Here is a 19,116-nt window from a genome sequence, read left to right as displayed (position 1 = left end):
CTAATAAATTCTATTCTAGGGTTTTCCACCCAAGAGTCTCCAATTTTCTGCAGATACCAACTCAGTGTCCTACTATTTAATTAAGAGTTAGTGCAGACTCCACAGAGTAAGGGCTTTGTACCGCAAGACCACTTTCTACTTCCGATGATGCTCACAAGTAGTGAGTCCCCAGGTTACCCACACTTCTGTACAACTTGGCTCCAAATCAAGACTTTCCATGAGACCTCCTAAGATTCACTAATTTGTTTTAATGGCTCACAGAACTCAGGAAAACACTTTACTTACATGTACTGGTTTATTTAATTTATTTATCTTTAGGACAGTTGCTTTTCTTTAAATATTTCTTTGGGGGAAGGGACATCTACTCAATTAGAGGTCTTTTATTTTATTTTTCAAAATCTATCATGCCATAAATTCATAGGGAATGGGCTCCAGCAGCTCAGGTTCCTTTCCATTAGTTCTCACAAAGTGTGCTTCTCTGGGTGGAGCAGGCTGGCACTTCAACTGAACCCAGGTACCTTTCTCTTTGGCTTCCTTCTTTTGTTGATCATTTTCCTTCACAGGTTTCAGGAAGCTATCTCAGCTTTTTGAGTGCTTAATATGCTCAATACGTATTGATTGATTCTCTTGGCGAGAATCTTGCCCTTAACTTGTTTGTTCACAACAATGTCACAGCATGCTGGGTAACATTGTAATTCTTCCAGTTTTGCCATGGTAAATTTGTGGGCATTCCTTTTTGAACAGTGCTCATGCCATTGATGTCTATGATATCACCTTTCTTGTAGATTTGCGTGTATGCAGCCAAAGGAACAAGTCCATGTTTTTTTAAAAGGCCTAGAGAACATATAGCAAGTGCCTCTCTTCTTTCCCTTTGTGATGGTCATTTTGGCGAATTACTGAAAGATGGCAATTCCAGCCAAAAAGAAGATACTGGTTTATTTTAAAAGGATATGATAAAGGATACGTATGAGCAGCCAGTTGAAGGGGTACATAGGGCAAGGTCTGGAAGGGTCCCAAGTGCAGGAGCCTCTGTCCCCATGGAGTTCGAAGTGCACCACTCTCATGCATATGGATGTGCTCACCAACCTGGAAAGCTCTATGCCCCTTCATTTAGAATTTTTAGAGAGGTTCCACTACATAGGCAAGATTGATTATATCATTGGTCATTAGTAATTAGCTAAATCCCCAGCCCTTCTTCACTCTCTGGAGGTCAGAGAGTGGGGCTGAGGTTCCAACCCTCTGATCACATGATTTCTCTGGCAACCAGCTCTCATCCTCTATGCATTACCTCATTAGCATAAAACTATGTCTGGTTGAAAAGGGCAAGTTATGAACAACAAAAGATCCTTCTTTCACTTTTTTTCACTCTGAAAATTACAAAAGTTTTAGGAATTCTGTGTCTGGAAGCAAAAAGGAAGACCTAATATATATGTCTAATTATATCACAAAATCACAATAAATCTAGCTTGTCAATTTTTTCATCTTTTCAAAGAACCAGCTTTTGGTTTCATTGATTTTCTCTATCGTTTTTTGGTTCTCTATTTTATTAATTTCTACTCTAATTTTTATTATTTTCTTCTTTCTGCATGCTATTGGTTTAATATGCTCTCCCCTCAATATTATAAGGTAGAAGGTTAGATTGCTGATTTGAGATCTTCTTTCTTAATATAATCTTTTATAGCCATAAATTTTACTTTAACCACTGCTTTAGTTGCATCTCCTAAATTTTGATATGTTCTGTCTTGATTTTCATTCATCTCAAATTATTCCCTGATTTTTCTTTTGATTTCTTCTTTGATTCATCAGTAATTTAGTAGTGTGTTGTCTAATTCCCACATTGGTTTCTTAATTATTTTCCTGCTATTTATTTCTGATTTCATTCTACTATAGTCAGAGAACACACTTTGTGTTATTTTTATCCCTTTAAATTTATTGAGATTTATTTTATAGCCTAGCATATGACATATCTTGGTGACTGTTGTGTATGCACTTGAGAAAAATGTATATTCTGTTGCTGTTAGGTGGAATGGTCTATAGATTTTCTATTTCTTTTTTTATCTTCTGTTCAGTTGTTCTATTCATTATTGAAAGTGGAATATTTAGGTCTCCAACTATTATTGTTTAATTACCTATTTTACCTTCATTTTTGTCAGTTTTGTTTCATTAATTTTGGTGCTCTGGTATTAGGTGCATATATGTTTATAAATGTTATACATTCCTGGTATATCGACCCATTTATCATTATGAAATGTCCCTCTTTATCTCTAATAATGTTTGTGTTAATTTTTAATTAAAAGTTATAAAAGAAAGTTTATGAACTATAATGACAAGAATACCTCATTTCATTGCCCTCTGCTTTATTGCACCTCACCGATGTGACTTTTTTAGAGAAAAGTGACAACTTGCTCTACTGCAGTGGCCTGGAACCCACAACCTCTCTGAGGTATGCCTGCATACATTTTCAAAGTACAAGCTTGTGAGGTAAAATTCCCAATTTTATAAATCACCTATGTTTCACATGCATTTCATGGCCTTCTGTGCCACCTTATCCAATCTGAGTCAGAGGCAGAGTCACTATTGAAAATCTCAGAAGAGGGAAGCCTTTTTCATCACAGATGTTGCAAGACACAAGAACGTGAGCTGCCTGAAGGTGGCTTCATTCTAGGTCCTTGCTACTCAAGGTGTGACCATGAGCATCAGCCTCAGCATCACTCAGGCAATAATTGGAAATATAGAATCCAAATTCCCACCACAGACCTACTTTGTATCTACCATCAATATGCCAAGCATTGTACACTTATTATTTCCTTTTAACTTCTACAATCTCATAAATGTGGCATTAGTATTTTCATCTTATAATTGAGGAAACTGAATATTAGAGTTTAAGTAATATGTCTAGCTTCATACAGCTGCTAAGGGGCAGAGGACAGATTCAAATTCAGGCTGCCTAATTTCCATGTTCTTCATTATAATGTAGTCACTTGTTTACTTGCGACTCTCACTAAAATGAGACCTTTTGAGATTGAGAATTATATCGTTCTTTCTTGATCTCTAGTGTCCAGTTCAACATAGGTGCTTAATAAATATTGAGGAATATTGAGTGCATCACTAGCTTAATGTATCACATATGTGCAATAAAAGGTCGATAGGTAAAAATATAAGTGAGACACAGCTCAGAAACCCAGAGCAGGAGGACATGATCAGCCCCTTCCCTCTCTCAGAACCATTTTAGGAGCTCAGTGGATGCCAGCTAATATTTTATCTGAGAGTCTGACTCATGCTGGTTGTCAGAGAACAGAGCGCAAAAACCTCAAATCACTATCACATAGAGTTTCCACCATATCATACTTCCCCTCCTTCTAAAGGCTGTGGATCTGTGCTAACATCCCTCATGTATTAGGTGAATGCATGACATGCCTCTGGGGTCCCAATGCCGTCATCAGAGAATGGAGCACAAGAGAGGTTTGAGCCAAATGAGCTTTACTCAAGTCCCTTGCAGACCATTTACAATTTCCATCTTAGCTGCAGTTCTTGGCCCTTTCCAATTAGCATACACTCGCACAGGCTCCTGGAAGGCCTGCACAAAAGCTATGCTTGTGGTCCTTTCATACCAACTGCAACCCAGATCATCACCTCGAACTTGCTTTCTGTTGAAGCACTTCTTTCCACTCTGACACATACCTCACACTCACACCTAGGTCCCCACAAAAAACCAAGAGAGATCAGTGAGTTACTCTGATATTTATTTTAATGCATCTTAGTCCACACAGTTGGTATAAAATCAGAAAAAAAGAAGCAAAAACAAAAAAGGTCTGGAGTCTTAGCATCAGAAGGGCACCATATATACATCTACAGTTGGTGGCCAATACAAGTCATTGCCAGACAGTCCTTGGAGGCAGAGAACAGCCTAGACCCAGCCAAGCCTTGGAAACTCATAGTCCCACAGGATCTAGAGACTTGTCCTGATGCTCCGACCGCAAGAAAAATGTGGGAGTGGTAAAGGCTGTGTTTATTATTTATTTATTATAGTAATAATAGCAGCCTAGCTAGGCACAAAAGCAGTTATAAACCATTTATATTACATAGAATTATTCAGGTCTCCATTCTACTTTATGTTGTAAAATTGTTAATTGAATTTCCAGTGAGTAGTTTAGATGATTAGTGATAATAAGGAATGGTAAATACATAGCACCATTTCATAGGTTTTTTTTTTTTTTTCATCACTGATTTCTAGACATGTGACCAGGGCACCCACCCTCAAGGGCAAGTATTCCAAAGCCACAAGCCATGTTTTTGCCAAGGGCTCCAGTTTGAGAGTTTCGTCCATGTGTGCATAAGGCTTCACATGGCGGTATGGGCAGTGCGTGTCTCCGTAAGAACACTGGTCACCCACAGTAAAAGGGCTTTTGGCCATTCAGAGTTTCTACCCACACTTTGGTTTTCTAAATGAGGTGGAGTGGGAGGGAGGTATCTTCTTTCAAATGAAAGGGAAGGGGTGAGATAGAGTTATTTTATTTCTGGGCAAAACCAAAAAAACAAAATGAAAAACAAAACAAAAATACTGAGTTTGATTTATACGGTTAGGATGTAAAGTTTCTTAGCTACTTCTTTAAAGTTCAACACAAGGCTGATGGTCAACATATAAAGCAAACAATACTATGTACATATATGTAAAAAGTGTTATAAATAGGTTTTATAAACCATAGATATTATATACATCTTCAATCAACACTAACCCCCACCCCCCCAATTGCTTTCTGTTTGGTTTGGTTTGAGTTTGGATTTTTTGGCTAGCTGTTTTTTTGGATTTTTTTTTCTGTTTTAGGGTTTCCTTCCTCCCTCCCCCGAGTATGCTCAGAGCCTCAAACGAACTGTCTGGGCACCTCATTCCCGCTTCCGCAAGATCACATAGATGACGCCACTGAGAAGGGCCAGGGGGAAGGCCACCCAGGCCAAGATGTAGGCAAATCCATAGGCGTAATCAGAGTTGCCGTGCCACTCTGGGTGCCTCACCGTGTAAATGGACGCTGCACTCATCACGCATAGACCTAGGGAAAGAGAGGAACAAGCTAGGTGAGAGAGAAGTCAGAGTGGAGACACCCTCTCCAGCACTCCCAGTGCAGGTTCCATAGGAACCTGGGCACCTGCCCACACCACTTATTGCTCTTGACCACACACACACACATACACACACACACACACACACACATGCACGCGTGCATGCACACACACGCACACACATACACATACACACACACACGCAACAGGTTGCTATAACAGGAGGGGAACGGGGAGGGCAGACAATGCTGTGCTAGAAGAAAACGTATAGCTCTGAAAGAAATCTGCTGCCAGATCCAGAGTTGACAGGAGACTTGAAGAGATAAGAACACAGGAAGCAGTCCACTCCACTTCTCATCTACGTGACCCAGGCCATTATCTCTGAGGTCCTTTGCCATCTTTTCTGCCCATTTGCCTTTTTTTAACTGCCACTAATTCCCGGTTGGCACAGATGGCCAGCAAGAATATGGCCTGCAAGATGAACTTGACTATCTCTTTCCAAGGATGATTGGGTGTGGGAGCTCCTGGAAACCTGTGAATCACTATGCAAATGAGCAAGGTATTATCTAGAACCAGCTAAACTGACACAACACTTTCCTATTATCTGAATCATGTCATGGCTACGGTTTGGGGCTCTAGAGAGAAAAAGGGAAGAACTCCATGTGAATTACCTTAGCAGGACTGCCACATGGCAATGGAGCAAGCAATATCTATGAATACTGCTAGGCAGACAAAAGAATATATGGAGATGAAAAAGAAGGTGAGGAGGGAATAAGGAGGAAGGGCAGAATAAGAACAGGATATGAAGCTGCAGAATGGGGAGACTATTAGGGCCAAGCCCATCGCGCCTGGTCCATTTCAACAGTTCTTGGTACTCTCAAGGTCGGGTTTGAAACCCAAAGAGAGGTGAAAGGTATTAGATACATAGATAGGTCAGGCCTCTTTCCCTTGCCCAGAATTGCAGCCCTTTTATGAGGGAAGAAGAAAACATCCACCTTGGTCCTCAAGTTGAAGTGTGACAGTCCATGCCTGCCATGACAGTAAGCACCCCCTGCAGGGAGGGGTCCAGTGACGTTGGCACCCCCAGCCGAGAGCTGCACAAAGCCTACTCTGTTCCCTCCTGAAAACAAGGTCTTTGAGAGGCTCTGAGTGACTCTATTATAAATTCAGCAAGTCGTGTGGGATCCCTGTGGTTCTAAAGCTCCCAATGACCTGGACCACCCACATCTAACCTCACTGCTATTTGGGCTGCTATTTGACTGGACACTGCAACTTTGTTTGAACAAAGTGCAGAAGTGGGAATATGTCACAGTTACCACTCTAATACAATTGTCCTTCTGCAAATCAGAACAGAAAACTCCCACCCAACTGGCCCCTGTTGAGAAAGCCACACAGTAGTCTTGGAATTACATTAACATCAGATCCAGGACCCTGCTACCTACAGAAAGTTCAAGAGATAGCAAAAATGCTGGTGTCAGAGAGGAAACTACAGCTGGAGAATCGTTGTTTGAGGAATACAATTTTGATCTGTTGGGAACACACTCAATTTGCTTGAGGTCCATGATCCTCAATGATCTCCCTCACAGCTGCATGGCTGAACTCTCCAAAGAGCTAATTCTTGCCTTTCAGAAATACTGAAGTTGTCTGTTGGACTGGATCTGACCTACCTAATGAGAGCAGGGCTATAAAAAGAGAAGCATGACCAAAGGAGAAAAGGAGGTATAAACAGAGTGCCAAAAGGCCAGGACAGTGCTTATCAGTTGGCAGGGCTTCCAGATGGAGTGTGTGTGGCTAATTAGCACTAGCATGTAAAATACCATAGTAGCCATGTAGACCCACCATGCTCAGATTTCACTAGCAAAAGAACATGAAAGAGAAAACATTTCGTCTATGACCAAGAGGGATAGGGAGAGGCAGTACACACAAGTGTGATGACTAACAAGGAGGCTTAATTTTTATGACATTCACCCTAATGGAATCTCAGAAGTGAATGAATTTAAGTTTTGCTTGAATAAGCAATAAGCTTAGATAATTACAAAACCGAAGAGAAGATACACACTTTATAATTATTGTTGTCAGAAGACTGATATTTAAGGTAACATATTATTACGAGGCTGCCTATGTAAAGCAACAGATTTGCCCTGGAATACAGACCAGTTAATGCCATACGACAGCCCCTAAAAGTCAAACCCTTTTCTTCATAAAGGGACTGTTACTCGCTTCCTCAGCAACCAGTAGGTGGAAAGGCATTTACAAAGGCCCCCAGGGTAAAGGTAAGTGAAGCTATTGACATACCCACAGGTGTTCTGCTTTCCGCACAGATGAGCATTCTGTGCTTTGGCAGAGACAAGGGCGCCCTGGGAGGATCCTGAGTCTGGGCATAGAGGTCAGCTCTACATGGAAGGACACAGACCCTGTCCAGATTACATAGAAATGTTGGCCATTCAAGTGTTCACAAGAGTTTCTACCTGTCTCAGGATGGCTAGGTCTGAAACAACTCTCTGAAAATTCTCCCTAAAGCCCTCTTAAAGAGGAAATCTCAAGCCCTCTTTATAACAATTGCAACCATGGGTGAGCATCATAACCCAGAACTCTTGGAAGGCAGAAACAAAGGGGCCAAAGACTCAGGAAGAATAATGGGAATTCTCTAAACTTCCTTAAGTCTATTCTGTTTAGGTTAGCAAACACGTAATGAGTGCCTACTGTGTGCAGGCACTATTCTAGGTGCTAAGAGCACCCAGAATAATGAGACCTGGCCTCTACCATCAAGGGGTAAGTCACATATATGATGTGACTTTGAAAGAGGGAGAGAGAAATGCATTGATGCTCTGAGAGGATGGATGGGCACTGAGCCCAACCTGGGGGCCTGGAGAAGGCTGATGGGGGAGGTGGTTCTTGATCTGGGTCTAAAGCCAGGTGAAGAAAGTTGGGAAGGGAACACAGGCAGAAGGAATAACATGAGTGAGGCAAGGAAGACTAAGAGAGCTTGGTGGAACTGCCAGCAGGTCACGATAAGAATGTCTCACAATATAGGGAGGGCTTTAATGGCGTATTGAAGAAGTTGTGGGGGGGGGGGGAAGCACATCTTTAGCAGAGGAAAAAGATGACCAGATGTGTGTTTTAGAAAGATCACTTCTGCAGCAGTGTGGGAAATGCATTCAAGGGTGGGGACAAGACAGGGGTCAGGAAGGTGCATGAGTTGGCATTTGCACAGCTGCAATGCTCTTAATGAGTAAAAGAAAAGAATTGGACACGGTATCTACATAGGCTGTTACACAATGACAGGACTCAGTGGTGGAGAGGATACGGGGTGAGGGAGAGGGGACGCTGGCATGACTTCCTGGTGGGTTAACTTAGGTAGCTGGGAAAACGGTGATGACGTGCAAGCTGAGGGAATAAACAGTTTCAAGTAGTAAATAGTCAACAATATTAAAAAGAGTAGAGAAATTCAGCAAACGACTTAAAAGTAGACACCAGTAACCTTTACACAAGCAGTTAGAGAGCCTGGAGCAGAAGCCATAGTGAAGTTGGCTAGAAAGTGAACAGCAGTTGAAACTACTAAGCAGGTCAGTGAAAGATGCCTCAGTGGTGTTGGTTTAATGAATAAGCACCTTCGTCTCACCCCGCCTCGTCCTGAGGGTGATAAGGTGGGGCAGGAAGAGGCTAGAAGATCTGTTACTCTAAAAGCATTGGGGGTCTATGTTTGACCTACACAGAGCCTTCTCTGTGCTGCTAGCCCAATTTCCATCTTCAGCATCCAAGTGACCCCTGTTGCCTAGAAAGTCACCCATAGCATTCTAGTTTCGGATCTGGGCATAGCCAGTGCAACATCTGGAATGATTCACTCAAAGGAGGGTTTCTAAATGTGGTATCTGACTAAAGGTGTCTTTGAACCAATCAGAACAGGGAGGTCACTTTGCCTTTATTAATCACCCAAATTCCTTTATCCTAAAGTCCTATTTCTATATCAATCTGTCTGACAAAAGAAACAAAACAAACAGAAAAAGTAAAACTCATTCAAGAGTCTCCTTCTTCCATGCTTTCTATTTCTCTTAATCATAACAAAGAGTAACTACACATGTGACCTGAGTTTGATTCTGCCAATGGAACACAATTATCCAGTCATCCAGCAAGTAAGTTATTCAGGGCCTTCTTTTATGTGGCATGCACAGAGCTCGTTGCTGGGGATAAGTAGAACCAAACCCAACAGGGCTAGAGCAAGTAGTTATACTGTCTGGGAACAGATGGCTACAGCCTCTGCAAATAAGAATTATACCAAAACCCAGATATAGGATTAGGATGACCCTTCTCTAAGAAGGGGGTTTAAGAATAAATGGCTCATGAAGAGGATGAGCTGTCTGTGGGGAACTTCCCTAGAAGACCTGATAGTGGGATTAGGGGCAATTTAATAGCTACACCTGTGGTCCCTGACCCCGGATGAACCTTAGAGTCAGAGGGAGCGGTCGCATCAATGAGCTCTTGAATGGAACTCTCCAGGGATGATACCTGAGCACTGGCATTTTTTTAAAAAGCACTCCCTTTTTAAAAAAGTAGTTCTGATGTGCAGCTAAGGTCGCAAAGCACTTAACTAGATGACGGTAGTTCTTGATATGTCTTCAGGAAGCAGCCAATATAAGAAATGTGTAATCAAGGAAAGATAGTTCTTAAATGTGAGGCTGTGGCTTACTATGAAATGGAGAAGGGATGACGCAGCAAAGCAGGTGGACCTGTAACCACAGGCAGAGCTGTAATCTAGAGCAAGGCAGAGACAGCTCCTAAATCTCTAGACAGCCTCAAGAGCCCCACACACCTTGCACTTGTCTTCCCTGCACCCTTATGTGTATAATCTATAAAGACCACAGCTAGGCCCCCCAAAGAGAAGCTATGCAGAGATAATTCAGCCTGCAAATGGCACTTGGGAGGCTTAGTGGAGATTCCAGTGGCTTCCATTTAAAATGCTTCAACGCTTATAAGAAGTATTTGCCCTGCATGGACCCTAGCTACTGTGGCAAACACACTCTTAGATTTTATATCCCATGATTGTGGGGCTACTTTGTTCTTCCTTCTACCCTCCCTCCCTCCTTTCCTTTCCACTATTTGTTTTTTGTTTGTTTTAGTTTTTCATTTGTTTTAGTTTTTCTGACTTGTTCCTTGATATTACACTATAACTTTTCAGGCTGTCACAAGTTCTCAACTACAACAACCCTCCCTAATTTTCTCTCTAGTTACTGGATTTTTAATAGGCCCTGAGTAGGGAAAAATACACAATAAAGTTAATTTAGAATTGCCAGACATTAAAAGAGTCAGAACATCTCTAAGTTAGGTCCCTAACTCTTTTAGTTCTCAATTTTAATGGAAAGACCCTAGAGCAAGTTCAAATGCAACGATTCCAGAGACCTGAGGTTTCCAGAAGACAAACTTCCAGATCCTTTTGACTAGAGTTAACAATTAAGAACAGAACAGTCTTAGGACTTATAAATTACAACTGCTACTTTGGCTCAACATTTCTAATTCAAGATAAAATCCTATGCAAATATGGACAGCTAAACTGACAAACTGATAACTGAAAAGTAGGTCTTGTGAGAGATAAGCAGCTAGAGTTGAAGGGGAAAAAGAACAACTCACGTGCTTTTACACTCAGAGGTTTTATAGAGGAGTTCTAAAAGGCTTGTATTGAATTTAGAGAAAAATCAAAATAGTGAAGAGAGTATGGATGGTAAATAAACTTTGGAAGATTAGAAAACCTCAATACCTAAGAGTTTTTGGGTGAACAAAATATTTTAACACACAGTGTAGTGACAGCATTTGCAACCTAATGGTTCTTTTTCAAAAATTAATTCATTTATTTATTTTGGTGACATTGGTTAATGTAATCCAGTAAGTTTCAGATATACATTTTAACAATAAGGCTTATATATTGCATTTTATGTTCCCCTCCCATAGTTAGAGTTCTTTCTGTCACCACACGTTTGACTCTTTTTACCCCATTTACCTTCCTCCTCTCACCTCCCCCCCACCCTCTGGTAACCACTAGCCTATTGTTCATGTCCACGAGTCTCTGTTTGTTTGTCCTGCTTGTTTGTTGCTTTTAGGTCTAATGGTTCTTATTCTGGGATGTTGATGTTGCTAAAGAGGCATTGTTAGAGAATTTAAAGCTGAAATATCTCAGTGGGAAAAATGAAGAGGAAGATGCTGTGCTGACTGCTCTGAGAAGCCCCTTCAACAGTAACTTAACTCTTTTCAGTCCAATATTTTTAGTTTAAGCAGCTCTGAAAGTGTAGGCTTGGGAACTTAGGAATAATAAATGACACAAATTTGCACCAATCTTTCACTGTAAATCAAATACAATAAAAGATGATACAAAAAGCTGAGTTTCTGCCTTGGATTTTGTGTTCCATAAAAATTTTGGTGTATTCCATATCTCTAAATATAAGGAAATACCTACTTATATTCAGTTCCTGTGGTATGAGAGGTGTAAGCATTCAATTTCCTTGCATGAGCTGGGTAACCTTGGGCATTCGATTTATTCTCTCCCAGACTCAATTTATTTATCAGTAAAATATCAACCTTGTATAGATCAAATATAAATATTTTATGAAACTTCTGTTTCCTAAGTCTATACTGCTTTATCTTGAGGATATAGCCATTGATACAATGGATACAATTGCCTTTTGATTTGATATTAAACTTAAACAGCCAAAAAAGAAATCCCAGAATGCATACTAGTTCTGTGTATTCCCTCTTGAAATGGAGTAAATAATGATAACTCTGTCTCTACTATACTTAGAAATGATCTCTTACTGTGTAATTACTAATTTAACAAAGCTAGCAACAACCCAGGAGCTTGGCTTATTATAAAAAAAACCTATGCAAGAAGCAAACCACTATTTGGTTTTAAAATACTAAAATTATGCATTTTGAAATGCTGTATTTAAGTATTTAATGAGAAGAGGGTCTCCAGGACCCTCTTTTTTTTTTTTTTTTTTTCAGGAAAAGGTAACTCTCTGGCTTTTAGAAAAGGTCATCAACATTCAACTCAGGGCTTGGTTTTACTATACAGCCCTGTGTAAGCCATTATATCAACCCATCCATCCATCCATCAAGGACAAATGAGCTGTTTTCCACCCTCCAAATGACTGCTCCTGTGTACAAGGTGGTGATTCAGCACCATGGACATTTTGACAACCAACTAAAACAAGAGATGTTATGCCATTTGCCTACTTAAATAGCTCAAATCTGGAACATCTCACAGTATCTAAACATACCCTGGTACATATAGTGTTTGTGATTTTTCAACTTGGACTATAGAATCCACCACCACATTGGCCTCTTATTTCTCTCCTGTGTCCTGCTGACTCAGTCAATTGGCAATCCATGGACAAAAGGATAAGAGTCCATGAAGTAAGACATTGGGCAGAATCTAGAAACAAAGTTATAAGATGTCACCCTCTATGACAGACTCTAGGACTCTGCACATCATACATATAGATAACCTGTTCAATGGGGGAACTTGAAGAAAAGTTAGGGAGGAGATGAAGGAGATCTCTTGTGTATTGCCATGGTCCCATGTTTGGAAATGATGGCAGGTTAGACAAGGGTGCCAAAATGAAGACACCTGTGGATGGCAACAGTAGGGCAAAGCCCAGTAGAACTAAGGGGATGGAGTGAAGGAAAGAAAGAATTTGTAGTGTGGCTTTATCACTGCTTAGAATGAAAGACACATACCTGAGAACAGCTATGGCAGGTCTCAGCAGCATATCAAGGCCATTTTCTGTGCTAAAGCCACAATGGTTCCTTAGGGCATAATGTAATCTATAGGAATCCTGCTTTAAGACTGGCTTCTACTGTACTGATATCCTCAGCATTTAGCTCTGATTATGTGTCCAGATTGAAGCTTCCTTTCTGGTGATGTGTCTGGCTTGCTTAGGGACCTTCTTTCCAGAGCCCCAGCTCCTATTTTTCATGCATGTCATTCCATGGAGAAGTGGAGAGTTCCCAAATTCTAAGGTATATGCACACATACAGGTGCACAGCACACACTCACACACACATGTAGTTTACGAAAACCATCAACTGGGCAGACTCAAGAACGTCAAACATTCTGGAGCCACATCCTTCAACTAACTGATCATTCTGCAGCTTTGGATGGGTCCAGCTTCCATGTGAACTTTATTGTCTCCAACTTACCAGCAAGGATTTGGAAGAATCCAGTGATATAAAACCGGCCCCCCTTGGTGAGGGTGAAGAGCTGGCAGAAGAACAGGAACAGAGACATAACACTGAAGATGATGGACAGGATCATGGTGGCCTGGACGGACTGCAGCCATTCTGAAGGTACAAGACACTTGGTTAGGAGAAGCTAGCCATGGCCAGGGGAGGGCTCTGCCTTGACCCCTGAGAGCCATAGCCCACCCAGGCAGCAGAAGCCCTCTTTTATAAACAGAATCAGACAATTCACTTTTGTATTCTTCAAGTCAATTGTGGACATTTTAAGAAAGGGCTGCAAGAAAATACCTACAGTCCCACCACCAGTAGTTAAACTCAAGTTGAAATATATTAAATTACCTTCCGGTCTTTTTGCCAAATGTGTTACTTACACATGAGTGTGTATTAAAAGGGGTCTGAGCCCCACCCACTGCCTTCTATCATCTTGCTCTCAGAGGTTTTTGAAGGGCTCATTCGAACCTCTGTATTACAAAAGTAATTTAAAACCACTTTTCAAAATATCAGCATCCCCCAAAGAAATATAGATATCTTGGGGATGAATGGGAAGAAGAAAATGGTGCTGGAGCCATAACTAACTTTGCACAGAAAATTGGAAGAAAATGCTGATAGAGAAAAACACTTTCTATAGCCACGAAAATTCATTTGCTCAGCCAAGCTATATCTTTACTTGTTCAATCTTGATCCCCATTATTAGCCTCAGCAAAGAGCAGTTTGTGCTCAGTCAAATCATGTGCTCAGTGATCATGGATTACAGTTCTGCATCTTCATTGAACTGCCTAGCTTTAGATCAAATCTCTAGGCTTCCATCTGAAATTCAGGCAAAGAAGAGGATTTTGTATTTCGCCATCTACTGCAAAACAATGTCATTTCAGCAAGGAAGGAGAAGAGGACACAACTTGGATTTTGCACTGCAGAGGAAAACCTACAGTGTCCACCTAGGAGAGCTGCATTTGGTCTTGCCCATCTGTCACCTGCATCCTTTCTTCCAAGTGCCAAAGAAGCATTGGGGTGGGCACTTTTCCTCTAAACAAGGAAAAGCAACTGGAGAAGCCACAGGGTTTTATCTTCTCCCCTCAGTAACTGGCTAATGTGTAATGGCTTAGAAAAACACACATCAACATTTAACACAGCATTTGAAGCTATGAAATGTGGATGGTTTATAACCAATAACTGAAAAATAAACCGTTTCTGTTATAGGTAGTAGCTCATGGCAGAGCTGGAAGGGTGTTGGTTAGATTAACTGCTACTGGAGTTTCACATAAGATTTTTCCAGACACAGACTAGAAGTGTTTTAGAGTCAGAAAAACCATGAGAGAACAACCAATTCAGCTCATTTGTATCGAAAGAGATTTCTGGGGATGTTTGGATGAGACCAGTTGGCACAGCCAAACCTGGGAGGTCCTTGATTCCAGTCTAGTATTCTTTTCACTATGACAAAACATATGTATCTTTTATATTTTATTTTTTTCAATTTCGTTATCAACTAAGATAAGAAACTGATGTCTAATGGGTTGTGAGCCATCCTGACTTCATTTTTATATATCTCTAATTAAATCTGTCTGTCTGTATCCAGCATAGTGGTTCTCCTGGAAGAACAATCTGCAATAAAGCTAATGTTGCCATAATATTATTTTTTAAAAAAACAAACCAATTATCCAGCACTCTGGTAGATGAAATTAAAAACATAAAGTAACCTGAAAAGCAAATCCAGACTTAAAACAAATGGTGATTCAATTTTGCTAGAAAATGTCTTTCAATTTACACCCACATAAGGAACATGGCTGGTGCAGATGATATTCTGGATATCCTTCAGCAATTCTGAGATCTTACCTCAGTCTTTACCCCCACCATCATTAACAACAGGAACTTCTACTGGACCTCATATTTAGAGAAAACTCAAAATCTTCTTAAATTTACATGAATAGGAAAAGTCCCTTAGACTTAATAATGTAACTAAATCATTCCTGAAACTTCTTTTAATGATAATTTGAACTTTAGTCCCAATCTCATTTCAAGTGAGATATTTTGCCATCAATTATTTCTCAAATCAGATCAGAACTAGAGGATCAAGGAAGTTTTTATTCAATGAGCATGTGTTGAACACCTACTGTTTTAAGCCAAGCCCTTCGGTTGGCTTTGGGGATACCAAGTTGAAGGTTTTCAAACATAAGCACAATAAATAGAACACATACACAAAGACAGCAATTCCAACTATATCATCAATCACATGTGAATGGATTCCAGTCATTTGTTATAAGATGTAGAATTTCATCTTGAATTACATAATTCAGTCTGATACTGAGATACACTTAAATTAAACAACAGTTGAAAATCAAGGATTTTTAAAAAGTCAGAAGGCAAATATTAACAAAAAGAAAGCAGATAGTAATAATAGCATCAGATAAAACATAATTTAAATTGAAAAGGATGAAAGTGGTCAAAAGGGATATTTTATAGTGAGGAAAGATACAATTTACCATGAAGAAATAACAGTCAGAAATCTTTATGAATATAATAACATGGCCTGGAAAAAGTACAAAGCAAAAAATAATTGAAATATAAGAAGAAATTGATAAAACTACAATCATAGTAGAAGACTTCAGTATATCTCTCTCAAAATAGATAAATCAAGCAGATCAATATACAGTAGGGTATAGATTATTTATATAACAGAATTAACCAATTCGATTTAATAGATATGTAGGAAATGTGTGTATGTATAACAAGGACGAAAAATTCTTTTCAAAAACATATGGAGCACTCTTACAAACTAAGTATTAGGCAACAAGAAAATCTCTATAAGTCTCAAAGAAAGCCGACATGATATAGGCATTACTAAAAGCAAATAAGAAGTAGAAATTAAAATCAAACTAGCCAAAATAAATTTGGGGATTTAAAAATAGTATTCCAGATAATTCCCTAAATAAAGAAATCAAGATGATAAGTAAAAATTTCTTCAGCAAGGAGTGATATCGAGAGTACTACATATCAAACCTGTGGGCTGTGGCCCAACCAGTACTCAGAGAAATAAATATTCCCATAAAGCACTTACTAGAAAAGTATTGAAAAAGAAAGAACTAAATTTTCAGCTCAAGAAGTTAAAATAAAAAGAATTAAATCCAAAATAATTGATTTAATACCGATAAAAGTAGAGATTAATAAAATAGAAAAACAAGACAAAGATATACTTAATTAAAGAATCTTGTTCTTTGGGTGGAGGGAATCAATAAAGTAGATAAATTTTGTTAAAGTACATAAAAGAAGTGTTAAACAAACAGAAATATACTATGTTTCCAGATAGAAACAAAGTCGTAAAGATGCCAATTTTCTCCAAACTAATCTACAAATGCTATTCTAATTAATATATCAACTGGACCTTGACAAAATGTTTCAACAATTCATCTAAAAGACAATGAGCAATAATAGCCAAGAAAAGTTCTGAATTAAACACAGTAATAACAAAAACCAAAAGCAGAAAAATAAACAAAATCAATGAAGCAGGATATCACCTGCCAGAGGTCAAACATATAGATATACAAAGCTTATATTATATTTATATTATAAAGTTTTAATAATTCAAACAATGTGGTATTAGCCATGAAAGAAAATAAAACAACGGAATAGAATTAAGACTTTGGAAGTATACATGTGAATTTAGTATACAGTAAACAAAATATATAAACCAATAGGGAAAAAAAAACAACAGATAAGTGGTGTTGGCTATCTATTTGTCAAAAATAAAATTAGTTATCTAGTTCACATCATGCACAAAATTCAATTCCAGATGCATCAAAGATCTAAGTATATAATTAAAAAGCCATATAGACACATGATTCACAAAGGAGAAATATGAATAGCTACTAAACATATTTAAAGGTACTCAGCCTCACTAGTAACCAGAAAAATGCGAGTAAAATCCACAAGGAAAGTGATATCAATGTTTATCCATCAAATTGGCTAAAATCAAAAATAAGAAATATCAACAGAGTACATGTGTGGTAGATACCTGTATACACTGCTCACAGGAATGATACTAAAATAATCCTTTTGTGATTAGCAATTTTGCCGAACATACTTAAATTTTTAAATGCCTATAACATGACTCCACAATTTAATCACGATATTCTGGATAAATACTTATACATAAACTCAAAGAGAAATGAATAACTATGTAGTTTATAACATCGTTCCTATGAATGAAAATAAGGGTATAATGGAATATTTTAAAACAGTTAAAAAATCATAGGTTAGAAAATGAATAACCTTTGAAAGATCCCCAAGACAACAAGAAAAGTAAGGTGTACACACAACATGATGTCATTATATAAATACCCACCAAAAAAATGAGATATGCGTATATATACATATACATGCATGAATGTGATTGTGTTCATTGAAAAAAGAGCCACTGATGTGCTAAACTAAAATCAGTGTTACCCTAGGAACTTGGAGCTGAAACGAAGGAGATTTTGGTCAAGAAGGTTTTTCACTTGATCTATATCATTTGATTTATTTTAATAAGAAGAATATTTTCATGTAATATGTGAATAATTAAAACCAATTTAAAAGATTACAAAACAATGAAGACATGGCAGTCCATAATAAATTAGGATTCCAAAACTCAAAGAGCTGCTGAGATCCTGGGCAGGACAGGGCTCCCACATGCAAAGAGTAAAGGCACTTTTCCTTTCCTCGGCTGCTACATATGAGTAGAGAGGGAAAAACTGAGCAAGCCAGGAGAAAGCAGTCGCCATTTTGCCCCAAAAGGCTGGCTGAAGATCCAAAAGTCCTGAGGTATTGTTCCAAGGGAAGTCCATGATGCCTTGAGCAGATTCTGAAGTTTAGAGGGCATTGCTCCAGAGCCAGAATCATTTATCGGAACTGGACGAGACCAACGGCAGGCAGTAATGGAGACCAGATATCACACTCTCAGGGCACGGCAGGTATTTGGATATCCATGTGAGGATATTTGAAGCCTGACTCCGTTCTGGCAGTTGTGTGCTCTGGTTAGTTCTGCTTAACTTGCCACTTAACATTTTTTTGGCCTTGAATTCCTCTTCTCTAACACGATATGCTATGTCATAGAGTTATTATCATGATCAAACAAAAGAGTTATATAAAAGCGTTGTTAAAGGATGGTATAAATAATCTCATTTAAATGACTGGTGTTGAGAATCAGGTTAAATAGCATTTATAAGACTATTCCAGCATGTGGGGCATCTCCATCTGGGATATACAGTGTTCATATAAGCCATACTATTAGGGCACCAACCAGAACTCCAAAAAGTATTTTGATAAAACTTTTATATCAATTCATATTTAATCTTTAGCACCAGTGTAGGCACATTATCTGTGAAGAGTCAGATTGTAAATATTTTAGTCTTGGCGGGTCACATGGTCTCCTAGCAGCTACTCAACTTTGCTATTTTAGCACAAAATAGCCTTAAGCAATATGTAAACGAGTGGGTGCGGCTCATTCATCCAATCAAACCTTCTTTACAAAATCAGGGAGTGGGCCAGATTTAGCCTGCAGCCTATAGTTTGCCAACTTCTGCTATAGCCAAACAAATCAAATGTACAGGAAATGATTATTAGAGTTAGATGCAATGAAAAAAGCTGTCAATTACAAACCTGTTTTATACAAGAAAAGCTAAAGTGAGGCCAACATTCCAAGTGGCAAATCTGAACTTCAGCCTAAACCCCAGGGCAGTGATATACTTTCTCTCAAACTGCAAGTTCACAATTATTAGCAGAGCCCATGACAAGCATCCACTGTTATTCTACAGGCCTCTCTCAGGGCCTAGCCCAAAGTGGGTGCCTGGTAAACATTTG

The 19,116-nt window shown here is 39.1% G+C and overlaps 1 protein-coding gene and 1 pseudogene across 1 annotated transcript in view; both read right to left on the bottom strand.

Annotated features, from left to right (window-relative positions):
- Positions 1–378: 378 nt before the first annotated feature.
- LOC118603893 lies at positions 379–2,068 on the bottom strand (annotated as a pseudogene).
- Positions 2,069–3,997: 1,929 nt separating this feature from the next.
- The window catches only part of PMP22 (peripheral myelin protein 22), a 28,563-nt gene continuing 13,444 nt past the window's right edge, over positions 3,998–19,116 (bottom strand). Inside the window, exons 4-5 of the mRNA XM_016161256.2 lie at positions 13,246–13,386; positions 3,998–5,048 (exon numbers count right to left, since the gene is read on the bottom strand). Coding sequence (XP_016016742.2) covers positions 4,885–5,048; positions 13,246–13,386 — 305 coding nt within the window. The 3' untranslated portion in view covers positions 3,998–4,884. The remainder of the gene's footprint in view (positions 5,049–13,245; positions 13,387–19,116) is intronic.

Source organism: Rousettus aegyptiacus, unplaced genomic scaffold (assembly GCF_014176215.1).
Source record: "Rousettus aegyptiacus isolate mRouAeg1 unplaced genomic scaffold, mRouAeg1.p scaffold_m13_p_6, whole genome shotgun sequence".
NCBI lineage: Eukaryota > Metazoa > Chordata > Mammalia > Chiroptera > Pteropodidae > Rousettus > Rousettus aegyptiacus.
This window is presented reverse-complemented; position numbering and strand designations above follow the sequence as displayed.